Below are 15,769 nucleotides of genomic sequence, written 5' to 3'. Positions count from 1 at the left end.
AAATGTTCATCATAACATTCTGAGGAAAATATACATTTTCAGTGCTATTGGTGATTTCAGTACTGTCAGAAATTATCTAACAAGTTAGTCAAGAGACATTTTTATATATGACTTTTACATAATTAGGCTGTTCTGCCACAATTTCAAAGGCATTTAGATTCTTAATTTTCTAGGGACGGGTCTTTCTTTCAAAAAATACCAGACTCAAAAGTTAGGAGAAAAACTGCATTATGCACTATCTAATGAGACAAATCAACAAGCAGAGAGATCCTTGTAAATGACAGGACTGCTTAGGACTGGCCTGGAAAATGTCAGTTTTGGTTGTGAGGTTGTTTCTCCAGTAAATTAGGAAAAGTCCTACTTTAGGGGCAGAAAAACACTTKGAGCATCCAGTGACTGAGTAATGTAGAAAGGTTATCATTGTATTTCAGTAAACTTGACTGTCTGCACTTCCTAGCCTTCTCCAGCCCCAAGACAAAAACAACACAGAAGTTCTTGGGGTCATCCCTCTTTAGCTGAAGAACCACAGAGCCAGAGCCTTAGAGGAAACAACCACAATTATTTCCAAATGATGGCAAAACCAGCTTCCTGTGGATTCCTTGCTCTTAGGTGTGGATTATGAATAATAAACCAATGCATTTGAGATGCAAACCTGTATAGAAGAACTCAATTATGTCTAATAAACATGACCTGATCAAATTAGATGCTGACAAAAACAGCCAGATCAACAACATTGTTGCCAGATCTAAAAAAAAAAATAAACCAAACACACGCAAAAAACTAACAACACCAAAAACCCCAACAAAAAAACCGAGGGAGACATTCCAAAAATCTGAAAATACATTTCAGTCTTGCTTAAGGAAGACTTCTGCCAGTATTCTCAATACAAATGTAAAAAAGGTTTAAGATTATAAAGATTTTTACAGTTTGATCACTATTGGAAATCATGGAAGACAAAAGGGAAAAATTCATGGTGATCACCACCAGACTTAAAATCTCATACGTATAAGGGATTTTTTCCTTAATGAAACAACCTGAATGTTTCATAAAGACAACTTGAAACATAAAGAATGTTTATATGGAATTTTTTTTTCATTGAAAAAAAAGAAGTACTTCTCTTACCATTCTGATGTGTCTGACACTATAAAAAGTTACTTGGGTTGTTGTGTCAGTATAAAGTAAAAATGCAAATGTAGCCAGAGCAAAATGCTTGCTCAGTGGGATAAAACTGAAACACGTAAACAGCGTATTCAGCCATCAGCCACAAGAAGGATGTTTTGCAATAATTACTTAAGTTCACATTTATGTAAACCTGCAATTTTCTGGGTATCTGATGAAGGAAACAACACCCTGGCCCCTTGTTATCGGAATATCTGTGTTCATTTGCCACGCCAGTGACTAAACAGGTCACCTCACACCAAATCAGCTGATCCAATTTTGACACAAGGGAATTCAAAAGCAAGGTCTGCTCCATGAAATAGAAGGTCTGGGTCCAGGAAAAGCCACAAATGCCTAAGAAACTTGAAATAATTCAGCTGAGATTTTGAAAACTGCCTAGTGACCATGAATTACATAGTGTAGGAAAAAGACTTCCTTAAATATGCAGAAATGGCTCAATATTTAGAAAATAACCCTTATTTTAAATGACTAYGAAAGAAGGCAAATATGGCAAGTGAAATTCAAATCCCAGTTATTAAAAAAATAACATCCCATGCCTCCCTTACCTTTGTGAAGGCCTAAGATCGTAAATAAAAGCCACATCACTTCTGCTTCTACTAATATTTAGTTTTTTCTTATTCAAGATTAACAAAGTGTTTTGCAATCCAACGATGTGATCATGGTGGGAGCCTCAAAGCTCCTCAGTTCTTGATTCTATTTTATATTCCTCTTCTGATAAAACTATACTACATGAGCATCAGTCCATGACTGAAAGGGAGGGGAACCAAACATATACTGAAATGTTCCCAAAAAATACCTTAACTAGGAAGATTATGTTACTGAAGACCAAATGTCTCTCTATTTATCCTACAAGAAGGCACGAGAGGCAAGATTTCTGTGTCTTAGTAATGTCAGTCAACRTTGAKTTTTAGCTTTTATCAACSGTTAACAATTTGATTCATTATCTGAATCACAGAAAGATAAAAAATTCTCTGTCAACCAAAGGAGAAGTGATGCTTTAACAGGATGATTTAAAAATATTGKTTTTTTTGTATGCACTTGTTACAAGTTAATCCAAGCCAAAGTCTTTGTGGCCAAGCAGGTGGAACAGACTTGGCCATCTCTGACTAAATAAATGCTTAATACTAAGAAGTCTGAACACAGACACATTTGTTTTTTTTTCTCTGACTTTCACCATACATTTCTAGCTGAGCCACTTTTTCCAAAGGAAGTTAAAAGTCTATTTTCCAATCTTCTGTGAAATAAAGTCATGAAAACCTTAAGGACACAAAGCTAAAGAAGAGAGATGATCTGCTATTAACTAAAATGACACCTAACAGTATTAATTTAAAGCTGTATGCTGAGTTTTTCCAAATAATCATGTTCCCAGCAAGTCTGCAGTTTCACCAGTTTCTGTATTTCAATACTGGGAAGTGAGGTATCTTTTATTATTACTCCTCTTTGCAGCACAGAAGTCAATACATGAATTYGTCAGCATGCTGTAATTTTGCTTTCATATTGAAGAAAATTGGCCTCATAGGTGAAAATCTGTCAAACCTTCTACCTCTAAAACCTTTTGGTTTTTGTTGAATTCTACTAGAAGTACAGAAGACAACCAAAAAGCAGTAATTCTTTTCATTGCAAACAGATTGTTCTGACAACCACAATAGCAGTTTCTGTGTATTCTAGCATCTGCTGAGACACAAAAACAATTAGGGTGAAATCACAGCTCTAATTAAGATAAGGTGCTCGACTTCAACGGGGGTTGTGATTTCACTCTGGGAATTCTAATTCGGGAGCTGTTTGCGCAGTTAAGCATGTGGCACAGAGAGATTGGCATCATCCACACGGTGCAAATGCCATCTGTATGCTCAAATTGGAACAGTGGCTCTSGAGTAGCCATTTTCTAGAATTTAATTCCCTTCAGTTGCAATCTGGAATGCAAGTTTGTGAGCAGAAGGGAATTAAACGTTGCTGGGCAAAAGCCCTAATACCAAATTTCTAGTTCAGCAACTCCAAATCTATTTTTCTTCTGYAGTGACAAAYACCATTTTTTCATGGAAATGTAGTATTAAGCCACATGTAACTGTTACACACGACCATCACAAATTTACCTCAACGGGRTTATACAGAAACAGGTTCTTCAATTAACCCTTAACAGCCCAAAGCAGCAATGTAATTTTTAAAGCCTAAAAAACAGGAGGATCATTCCTCACCTTAGGAACTTTAATAGACTTCCTGAAGAATGAGTTTAAATGGTCATATTTTAAAGGGGCTTCCTAAAAGCATAAGTTGAGGACCCCTTTTCYTATTTTTCTTTTCTTTAATAGGCTGTAAAGAGTTAGTTAAGGTGCTGATGAGATGAATATGAAGGCAGGGCTGAGTAGGTARGTGGGACCTACTCGTGTTCCGTTATCTTTGTTGTAAAATTGGTGTGCGTGATCTAACAGGACAGGCAGAAACAATTTCCCAGAAAGCAGTAACATTCAGCCATCAGCAGGCAGTTAGTTACAGGACTGAGGGAGAAAGGGGATGGGTCATTAAATTCATTACCTCACAGGATGAAGATTGCGTGCGATAACTGGGCACAATCTTGAAGGTAATACTTCCACGCATTTCCCTCTGCGGAAAGAGAAGCACTTTGAGACTAATACTGAAAAGAAAATCTCCAAATCACTAATGCTTGAAAGGAAAACATCACAGTCTGAAAGCAGCAGTATGAAAAATGAAAATATCATGGATAAGTTGTCGTATCGCCTCTGAAGAAACATTCAAATTGTCCTCATTGATCTAAAGGATAAACATGCATTACCAGTTTGTTCACCTGGYCAGGCTTTAAATGCCTAGAACCCAGAACTGTATTTTAATGAGAGATTCAGATGTGTAGGTTTCTTCCACGTCAACCTTTTCTTTGTAGCTATATTCTTGTCATCTACAGTCTTTGCTACTAAAATGGCATTTTCTTCCCTTTCATCATGTTAAACAGCAAAACTGTGTTCAGTTTATGGAAAGCTGCATTTTATGGTACTAAAGGTAGGAATGTCAAAAATAATCTTTCGTCAAAACAGAACATGGGGTCTGCTAGTTTGCTTTTACTTTTGTAGAAGAATATTCATAACAAATAGCAATTGCAGAATAGTAGCAGATTGTGACAATGTATTTTCTTAAATGGCAATCTGAATGAGGCTCAATCTGGGAAGAACTGTAAGTGCATCACTTCAAGGGATTTCATCTTCCCCCTTTTCTCTCTTGGGCTGGCTTACTGTGACTACAAAATAAAAGGTATTTGCCTGGACTCCCTTTAAGCTTGTCTAGGATTAGTGATACCATTCAAAATCTCAAGGTTAGCGTTGCAGGCAGAAAAATTAATAAGTGTTATGGAAATGCCAAAAAGACTCTACTGGAGTTTTCCTGAGAAAAGACAGACTGCCTGAGCTCAAAATATTTGTTTCCTTTGTAACATCAGTAACTGTGAGCACAATAGTTGTAAGTTGAAAGAACTTYTTTGTTACAACCACATTAGTCTATCAAGAACATAAGAAAAAGGGGAAGTTRGAACACAGTTACACAAAAGTTTTGACAGAATAAGACAGGCACTTTTGTAGAGGTCATCAGAAAGATTTCAGGCACTTACAAGCATTTTTTGTAGTTGTTCTACAGTTTGATTTGCCACACTGATTCCATTTATTTCTCTGATTTCATCCCCTACATGTAGCGTACCTGCAAAGTTAACAAAGACACAATCACCTCAAGACATGCTTCTACAAATTGAGATAATGGTAASACAGCACTAATATTCATACAAAGGCCTAAATAGAAAATGACATTAATTTTCTTCCTAGACTCAAAAAATGACTCTTTTCTAGCTATAAATCTATCTTTCAGAGAGCAGTAAATACACATCAAGAGATGCCCAGGCATTCTATAAAGTACCTGGGAAAACAATGTTTTTGTTATTAAACAACAATATTGAATCAAAAACACCATATGGCCTGGACTGATATAAAGATTCTTTGATATTATTAAAAACATAAAACTGATGGAATTACATATTAGACWGAGAATCAGATTCTCAGTATCAAATAAAATCCCCTTTTCTGCAGCATTTCCTATTTCTGCCACTCTTACAGAAATGATTATTTTTGTGGTCATGACTGTAAGGAGAAGTATACATAAAAATTAGGAATAAAAAATGGATATTTGGCAGACATGTAATCAACAAACAGACMATTTTTAATGAGTGACACCAGTGTTTCATTTTTACTGAGCTGAATGCTCTGGAATGTGCAAGTAGAAAGAATCTTTGAAGCCTTTCTTCCCATTTCATCAACTCCACCACCTTTTGAAAAAGGACAATTTCAATCATCAGAACCAGATAGAGCTGGCATAGACAGAGGAAGGAACTTCACAGCAGCTACTTTCTGTGACTGGGAATTGTGCAGTTTGTGCTTAACATTGCTGGACCTGACATTATACAGCTCCTGTAACACTCCCAGWAGATTTGTTATCCAGACATTGCTGTTATTGCCTGGCAGTTTTCCATACAAGAAAAAGAGATGCAGAAAAAAAATGACACAACACCTCCCAAAAACAATACAAGGCCCTACCAATGKTGCTTACCAAGACCCTACCATTCAAAGATGGTGCTTGAGATCACTTGTCAAATTAAATTTGTATTGTTCTAATCAGCAAAAATATTCTAAATATAGGTATGCTGAATGAARCAGTGAAGCTAAGAGGCATCTAGAGCACTAACAGAATTAGAAGCATTAAAAAAAGATGACCATACTACTCAAGCACAGCTCATTTTCAAACTAACCTAAGTGCACTACTTTAGTTAGATGAAGCACACAGAGAATAGCTTAAATTTCCCCAATCTTTAGAAATAAAAGCCACTGTATAATTAAAAAGAACAGAGATTTAATGGGCACAGTTGGATATTTTAGCCAGTTTTAGTAGGTTTTAAAAGTTTTATTRGCCCCATTATGGAACACAGTCATGTGAGGCAATACTGTGCAGAACATCATCACTACCTAAGCACAGTTGGAAGAAAACCTTCTTCCTGTGAATCTTGAGCAATCTCCTTTTAAAACTCACTTTTAGAAGCCAAATAAATTTAAATTCAGAAGGTTCTCTATAGGAATATAGAATTCTATTTCAATTGCATCTTTGCTTGTATGAAAACTTTTATCCTTCCTGCTTCCTGACAGATTTTATCCTATCAGTGAGACAAAGTGAATATATTTTGTCTTCCTAATTACCTGCTCCWACTCTGCTTTGAAATAGAACTACAGGCTAGAGAAAACTTAGGTCTGAAAAATTATRAACATTTTTGTGTTCATCAAAAGAAAAAGATGGCAGTCTGAAATAAGTACAGTAAACCTTTGAAGGGTGCAATGCTAAGTTGCAGCCAACAATCCAGCAGAGAAGTTAATCTGTTTAATGTAGGACAAAACCCAGTTACCTTTGGACATCTGATCTGGATACAYAAAGTGACAAAAAGAAGACTGGGCATGAGAAAAAAATGCATGTTTGCAGGGTTTGTTATACGAGTGAAAACTAAAAATGAAGGTGTAGAATCTAGGCACAAGTAACATTTTTATTTCAAACCCCATTTTTATGATCCTCAACATCAAAAATGCGAAGATCCTCAAGAACTCTGTGGACAAAGCTCTTTCACTTTTGCAAGGGCAAGCACTGCCACTTGTGTAAGGATTTTGTTTTTTTAAACAGATGATTAAATAAGTACAGCTCAAAAATTCATTGGTGTTTCAATCTCTTGCTGGGCTATACTCAGTAATAAGACAGTAATTATCCTAATTAAGACCTAAATGAAGTACAGTGGGCCCTCTTCTCAAAACACTGTCAGACATCAGCAGCTAGAAAGTAACTCAGGCAGTCCATGCAGACACAGAGATACACTGCTATGGAACAGTAGCAATCAAAGTCAGGAGAATGTACACAGTTTGTACAAAATGATCTAAAATAACTGTGTTTGAAGACAAAACCCTTCATAAGATGTGATTACCTTGCCGATGAATCATTCCTCCATGCATAATTCTTGCCACAATGCAGTGGTTCAGCTCATTCATTTTTAAAGTGATTCCCTAGGAAAAAAGAAACGTTTATACTTTTAAAATAAAACATTGAGCACTGTGATTCTTGAGTCCTTAAGAATAGTCACTTCTCCTGAAAGCTTGAAGGCAGGGTATAAATTTTAGGATTAAAAKAAAATCTTTGTCACTCAGTTAAAGATGAGCAATAAAAAGAGATAACTATTYATAARTGAGGATGCAATACTTCRGCATATGAGCATATAAGACTCYGYTTCATCAAAAATGTGATTTTKTATTGAAGTGCAAAGGCTCCAGTTGGGTTTAAGGCCTAATTTAGGTTGCTTTTAAACAAACTGAGCCCTGGTGGCACAGCAGCAGTGTGAGTGACACACAGCATTCCAAGTTAAGGATACAGACAGGAGGATAAATATCTCCAGTGGCTGCTGAACTATTCCAGTTTACTGACAATCCCATCTCAAAGTGAGGAAACTGCCACTGCAATCATTACCCATCTTTACCAGCACAGAGTCATGGAAAATAGCGAGTTTTGCCCCRTACCATGGGCTCATCTGTGTTTTTCTGGAACTGCACCAGCCGGACCCGTGTCACGTTCTCCATATCCATGTCGCCGTTGGCGCTCTCCGGGGAGTCCCCGTTCAGGTACGGAGAGGTGGGAGGAGGGGTAACTCTCAGCGCTTCGTCACTGTAAACTTCATGTGCCACTACATCATGAGTTTGAAGTAAGGCCTAGAGAAGATCACAGCAACAAAATGTCAGATTTCCATCACCTCTGATKKCCRTCATGTCRCTGMTGGCTAAACAGYGACAGAAAAGWATAGATACAAAACATACAAAAAGTGGGTGAAAAAACAGAAAGAAAGAAGGACTTYATTGTGGGACAAGCCTCTTTTATTCACTTTAGCAAYTAGAGTACACATTTGTGTTAAACATACATTGGTTAAGAGATAGCTGTTTAATTAGTAATCAGAAMATAATTGGTGAGTTTGCAAAAGCTACAGTATTAGTAATGCTTATAATTTTCAACTACCYACATTATCAATTTTACATTCTAATCTACTTTTTTCAAAAATACAACATTCTTCCTCCATATAAACAGTTAACAYTCCTTTTCTTTTCCCAAACTTCAATCATACACAATAATTACCTAAATTTCAAAATCCAAACTTGTAAAACCCCATTCTCCCACACCGTCACACATTTGTTTTAAGTGTTTTTGGAACCTTTCAGAAAKTCAAGGAAATCCAAGATATTTGTGCCCCATTTCCTAGAAAAGAGTTTTTCCCTTAAAGGAGTCAAAAATGAACTTCAGCAGAGTGCAAATGCCAACACACACACTGAGCCTCTAAAACCTGCATGAGTTAATGGGATTTTTTASTGTAGGTWCTTCAGTGAGAATGATGCTGCCTCYYTTTCCCTCATCCTCTCAACACCTGCAGGCTGTCAGAGTGAATCCATCTTTATGTGCATGGACAGAGAATCAGGAATCTACCTTTYTGGGCAAACTATTTTACAGTAATTACTCTAATAAACTGGAAAGCTACGCAGGTAATTTCTTAACACTTTACACGTCTATTCCTAATATTATTTTGAAACTATAGTTGGAAATTTAGCATTATAAACTTGGAACAGAATTCCCTAAACTAACAACACTTTGTCCATATTCCCTCCCCTTTTTCCAGTGCTTCAAGCCCACCTACACACATACTATTTTCAGTTAAATACTGAATAACCTGTATCTGCATTTCCTATTTTTAATCTTATTTTGTCAACTACTAAGCTCAAACTTGCAATATTCTCTCTGCATGGGTGTACWCTACTGAAGCAACATTTTATATTAGAGATCTGGACCATATATGTAAGTTAAATTACTGTAACAGTATTTATTGAAAATTTAATTTATTTGTGTGTCCATTTATGTGTGGATACTCCAATACAGGTTTAGGCATGTAGCTTAGTTCTCATTCCARTATCTGAAAACCATTTGCAGTTGTCCCAAATAAGATGAGAGCTGTTACAAAAACATCCACCTTTGACTGTAACAGAGGATGATCTCCTGTGCTGCCTTCAGTCAACCTATTCAGAGCTACTCACTCAACTTTACCACCCCTAAAAGAATTTAAAAGATGTGCAGCTTTGGCACTTGGGGACATGGTTCAGTGATGGACATGGCAGAGTTGGGTTAATGGTTGGGCACAATGATCTTGGAGGTGATTCTGTGCTCCTGCCTGTACCTGTTACACTCTCCATGCTTTAATATTACATTTCTTACATAATTCAGGTCCTTACATTTGTGTCATGTCAAATATTTGCCCTGCTTTATATTATTTTTAGCAACATTATTCACTTTGTAGGAGGTTAAAATAATGGCACTTTCAGCATTTTTAGAGGTCCATAATTACACTAAGTAGCTTCTGCATGTGTTCACAAAATTGAACACAAATTAAGAAATACCAGACATTAAAGTACAGCAAGCTCCATTTAATAGWGAAAACATTCAATAAAAAGATTCCTATTAGACCTTACTTAAAGATGGTTTTTTTCATACACTTTTTGCTAATTTTGATAATTCATTTTTTTCTTGTTTTTCCTTTGCAGAACATGATAATCCTTCTAAAAATAAATTTAATGAGAACAACTGCTTTCCACTGTATTGCAGGATCACTGTCTGCAGAGAACAGYGTAGGAAGGCACATGATGATGGAAAAAACTTCAATATGTCATTAAATAAAAGTCTCCCAGTACAGCAAATGTTTCAATTGCTGCAACATACTAAATTTATGCAATAGAATCTTTTACACATGAAACTGACATATTTGAAAAGCTACTTAAAGTTGTGCAATAGAATAAAAGTTCTTTGAAATGTTTACATACATACATGAGGTACTCGACAATACTCTTAAATTCTTAAATTAATTATCTGCTGAAAGATCTTAATGCAAAATTTACATAYATTTCTACAAATGCTAAGCATGAACAGACTAAATCAATAGTTTATTCCTTTTACATGAGGGTAAAAGAAAACTAAAACAACAAAACACCTTGAATATGTTACAAACACACTTCACTGGCTTTGGTTCTGTAAAGGCCTGARCACAGTTTAGCCCACAAACACTGTGGTTAAGTAAACAAGACAGATTATACTCTTCTTTCTTCTGATTAGGGATAGACRTTAGATAATAACAGAAACAATGGTAAAATAGTCTGTTATCACAGAGGTGTTAATGCACACTCCTATTATTACACCTTATTGATTACTGAATTAATGTGCATTAATAACCAGAGTGTTGCTCCGTACAACACCTGACAAATGCACGGAGTGTGGGCTGACAATRTTGGTTTACACAATTATTCCTTTTCCTAATAGTCCCTTTTTWAAAGGCTTTTGCTCTTATGCAAAGTTTGGCAGAATGCAACAAATTAAGAATTGCTTTATTAAAGACTGCAACCTATAAAAGTGAATCTGGAAGCAGGAATGGGGATGATGGGAGAGGATGAAGTGTCCCTTTGACATCTGGAGACTCTGTGGTATCTGCAGATGTGGATCCACACCAACTMAACCTGCTTTAATTGCTACTCTACATTCCTCCCTAACACAAACTGTTCCTGTTCTCTTGCTCATTCTGGCTCTGGCAGTATTCCTGTTATCCCAAATTCTTTYTGCTAAATGGTTACTTGGGTTTTTTTGGAACCATTTTCTACTAGTTCAGCCCAGTGCAATATTAAAGTGCAGTTCCAGATGAATGCCAGAACTACAAGGGAGAGGATGAAACATGGGGAAAAGGGATAATGGCTCCTCACCAACCAGCAATTTAGCCAAGGATGCCGTGGACTCACTTGCTGAAATTACTCCTCATCAAAAACACTTGCTATGGAATTGCAGCTTATTCCTTCTAAAAAATRCTTTTTACAGATTTGCAGCAAAAGAATTCTGACAAGTGGTTTTAGATTTATGAGCATATCAGGGAACAGAGATACCTAAAAAGTGGATTTTCATCTMAATTTCCCTGTCAGTTGGTTTGATATATGAAATTTCTATATACCAAAATCACTTTTTTTGATGTCTACACTGAAAATAATTTATACTTTAAAAAATGCCTTTTCTCCATAATGCTTAATGTTTTAGCAACACTGTGGGGTAATTACACACAAAAAAAGTAAATCAAATGAACCTGTCAGATTCTAAGTGAAGTTGAGTGTGAGAGAGGGTTTTTAAAAAAATCTTTTTTATAATATGGTTGAGTACCATTCCACCTTGTTTTATGTTCTATTTCAAGCAAGTATCCCTATTAAATTTTAAATTAGAGCTGTTACAAACTTCAGGATAGGAACCATCTCCAGGGAATAACATCAATGTGTTGCCGAGTAGGCACAAAAAAGTCAATGTCAGCATTAGCAATTAGTGCAGTGAAATAGGAATGAATCACAAAGTAAAACAAATTGATTAGGGAGGACCTGATGTACACACTCAACACATTGCATGAGTTTTTATATCTGAGCAGCTTCCAACTTGCCCTRTGGGCTGAGTGTCCCTCAGCTGCTGGATTACACTGGCTCCTAGCACACATTTCAGTTTATTTTCATCTGAAAAARGTTGTTTTGCATGCCCTGAGACCTTCATGTTATACAAACTAAAATACTGTTAAGGGGCAATCAGGAAATTCACTTCAAAAACACACTCCTGATCTGATTTAAAGTACTAAAATAAATGCAGCCAAAGCTACAGTGGCCATCAAAAGAACACACTGGGACATGCACTAACCAGATTTCATCTTATATCTGAATAGGAGATTGGTTTCAGCTCACTTTTTCCTGGAAATTAGGTTTATCCTTCAGACTTAGAGAAATTCAGCTTTCAGGTGAGCAAATTCCACRAAGCCCCCTGCGTATAATCCTTGTGTTAGGGAAAGTGAAATTCATGATTTTAAACTGACAATAGTGTACAGCAGATTTAAGCAAACATGCTTATTTCTGACTTCATGAAAGTCACTTACAACATAAACAAAAGGAATCCTTCAAATTACTGGACTTCAGCAACTTGAACCAAGTGATTAAGCAGTAACATCCCTGAATTTAGGACAATTACTGCCCTCAAATCAGATTTGGGTAACAGACACAGTAAGTGTTGATATGTAACACAAACTCAACACACTGTGCAAGCTATTGATTTATTGTAAAATAATATTAAATAAACTTGTTTTGCAATGAATTCACACGCCTTTATCCTAAGAAGACCTTGGGAAAAAGAAAAAGGAGGATCCCAATTCTACCTACAGACATCRAAAAGGATTCATTCTTCTTTCCATRTGCAACACAGCCCSCCAAAACCACAGTGAAACTGCTCCATAATTCCATTACTCCAAACTGCTGACAGTTTTCAGCACTGAAGACCAATAGTAGCAGCAACATGAATTCTCTTGCCAGAGCAGCATGTTAGAAATATTTATTAACAGGTATATTGTATGCAGTTCCATCACTTCCATATTTTAAGAATTTACTGAAGTTTTCTAACATAAAGAATATTAAAAAAAAMCAAAAAGGAAGCCCAAACAAGAGTAGGATCTGCTTACCATGAAATGAGGTTGTGTTAAAATACGCTTTAGCTCCTTTGCATCACTGTTCTCTGGGTAACATGAAATTTCTTCTAATACCTGCGAAATAARCAGGAGAAATGCCCCTAAGTAACTTTCTTTTAAAGGTACTGGAGAAATGAAAACCCTCACTGCTAAGTCAGAATATCCCCACTGATTATGCAAACCGACATTTTGCACACAGGAAAGGGTTTAAGAGAATGTGCCCCCACCCTGCTACCCCAAGAAAATGAATGTTCTCTGATGTTCTCTCTGAAAGAGATTAAAGCAGAAATTTGAAGGAGACAGGTTTTTTTTTTTGTTTGTTTGTTTTTTGTTTTTTTTTTTTTTTAATTGACAATATTCCTTCAACAGCTAAATAGATGGGGACAGGAATGAAGTGCTAATAGGTGACACACATGACCTCTGCCAGTTGCTGCTTTCACAAATGGTCTCAATTTCTTAAAACAATTGGTTTRAAAGCAGAATTATAAAACCAATTGTTGAAGAGACCAAGTGTAGGTGGGCCATCTGCCACCCCACCTCCAAGCCACAAATTTTATAAAATCTGAGCCACACTTCAGCTTATCACTGGGAAGGAGGAGGGAGTAAATAAAYTGACTGCAACCTGGTTCTTACATCTTAATTTTCACATTTAGCTACTTGGACAATGAAAGCAGAGTATTGCTCTGATTTTGACTTCCAGCTTTTGGTGAATTTTGCAGAGCAGCTGAATATTAATCATATAAATTCAYAATAGTCATAGCATTCAGGAAGCTCTGGTACTATTTTTAATTGTAATAGYTGTCTTCAACCATAGAGCATCCTCCAGCCAAAACCACACTATAACAGGAGTGCTTATTATAAGGCACTGAACTGTAAAGCTGCAGATAAATAACCTGAACATGAAAGATACTGCAATTACCCAGCAGGAGTGTTCCTTTTAATACCACTATTGTTGAAGAAAAGGTTAAATGATGAAACTTAGTAATATTCATAATCCTTACACAGATAACAGAATTCTGCAAGTTTATGCAACTTGTTACATAACTTGAGTAAGCAATGATAGCATTCCAGAAATAATTCAGATAATGAGCTGGAATATACATCTTAATGAAGACAAATAAGTTCCAGTTTAAATACAATCAAACTTTCAAAGTAAAAAAAATAKACTTTAAAGCCATTACCTCTTTGGCTCTCTGTACAGCATCACTTGGAGGATTCCTGATTTGTGGTGAAGATTTTGTGTTTATTTTGTCATAAAGCTGAAATAACAAGAAAACAAACAAGTGACATCATATGCTACTTTATACAAATTAATGAGTGCTTACAATAGCCTGCTTATGTTACCACAATTAGGAAGATTGTTAAACTGCAAAACCCACAGATGTTCTGTATACAAAATCTAGCAGCTTAGGGTTTTGGCTTTTCATTTTTAAACATTTCCTAATTTGAACAGTGCCATAGATTCAGAGTTCATAGGATGACATGAGAAAGTTCAAGAGGTTAAGGGATTCTGCAAACCTCCCATGCTTCTGCCACAGATTGACAGAAACTTCTACTAGAAGTGATCCTATGAATCTTGGATAAACGCTGTAAATCAAACATTCTGCTATAAAATCACGTTATCCTGCATATCCCACTTTTCTCAATAAATCAAGCCATCAARCATTCTGATGTAATTTAAATAAACCTTGGAATATGGGAAAATGCTCTTGAAAATAGAATGTTACAAAAGTCAAATACTCTGAGAACAGAAAAACAAACCTTCCAAGAATGAGTACTCATAAAAAAGGACACTCTTATTTTACTTGGATTTTCTGGTAGACAGAAGAATGTCAATATATTTAAACAGGCTACTGTAAACTTTCCACATTAATTATTTTAAAAAAAACCCCAAACCTTTAAAAACCATTCAGTTGCGCAAAACACAACAGGAGAAAGATCTTTCTCCAAGTTTTATATAGGGATAAGACATTACAGGCTCTTTTTCATACAATCCTAACAGACAGTGCATGTTTTAAAGGAATAAATGTATATTTAAAAACAAACAGGTTCTGTAATAAGCAGTATTAAACAACAAAACCTCTTGGCATACATTTCAAATATATAAAGATGGTCATGGCTGTAATTATTTCCTAATTATGTCAGATCACTTTGATATGTAAGACAGCAAAAAAAGGCACTAATAACATTTTTAGGGAACTGGASACATTTTTATCACAATGAGAGTGGTGAAACTGTAAGAAGTTGCCTAGGGAAGCTTTGGAAATACTCAAAATTGAACTGAAATTCAAAATACTGTATGTAAAAAAACATTCAGAATACAAAWCTCTAAAACCTTCAGCAAATCCTAACACAGTCAAGGATGAGGTGACAAGAAGCCACCATTGAGGCTGCTCAGAAAGGAGCACTCAGGAGCTTCCTCTGTGAAGTTCACAGCTCCACTGTTTGGCTTAGAATGACCTGGCATGTCTGAAAAAGGGAATCTTGCCAGGACACAGAACTGCCATCTTCTGCTTCTCACATGACATGAAATACCATTCAGGTTTGGTAGATACAGAACTGCCATAAATGCAATCCAATGGCACCATCACTTTCCTGTGTTAACAATTTAACCAACATGTTGAACATTTCAAGCACATACACAAATAAGCACAAAAACAGCGAACAGCATCAATTCCAAAAAACATTTCCTGCACATCAGTTGCAACCCTGTCTCAGGGAAAGAAAAGTGGGAAAGTCAAGCTAAATCAGTTTCTTCCAATGCAACAACTTCACCTTGTGCTGCTAAAACACCACTAAACTCTACAATTTAACCAGCCTTGACCACCGTAGAAACTTTTGAGATAAAAGTTTTCTGCTAGCTTGTAGTTCAGGAGATTTTTTATTTGTGTACACAATAATTTGTTTTACCTTTTTTTTTAAATAGGTTAACAAAATCTACCCAAACTCCAGCAACTGCAA

General features: G+C 36.0%; 1 protein-coding gene across 1 annotated transcript in view; it reads right to left on the bottom strand.

Moving 5' to 3' along the window:
* The window catches only part of CASK (calcium/calmodulin dependent serine protein kinase), a 232,126-nt gene that overhangs the window by 25,399 nt on the left and 190,958 nt on the right, over positions 1-15,769 (bottom strand). Inside the window, exons 12-17 of the mRNA XM_057380908.1 lie at positions 13,990-14,067; positions 12,803-12,883; positions 7,773-7,961; positions 7,187-7,265; positions 4,793-4,878; positions 3,712-3,780 (exon numbers count right to left, since the gene is read on the bottom strand). Coding sequence (XP_057236891.1) covers positions 3,712-3,780; positions 4,793-4,878; positions 7,187-7,265; positions 7,773-7,961; positions 12,803-12,883; positions 13,990-14,067 — 582 coding nt within the window. The remainder of the gene's footprint in view (positions 1-3,711; positions 3,781-4,792; positions 4,879-7,186; positions 7,266-7,772; positions 7,962-12,802; positions 12,884-13,989; positions 14,068-15,769) is intronic.

Source organism: Malurus melanocephalus, unplaced genomic scaffold (genome assembly GCF_030028575.1).
Source record: "Malurus melanocephalus ecotype Western Australia unplaced genomic scaffold, MMel_1.1 scaffold_479, whole genome shotgun sequence".
Lineage (NCBI taxonomy): Eukaryota > Metazoa > Chordata > Aves > Passeriformes > Maluridae > Malurus > Malurus melanocephalus.
This window is presented reverse-complemented; position numbering and strand designations above follow the sequence as displayed.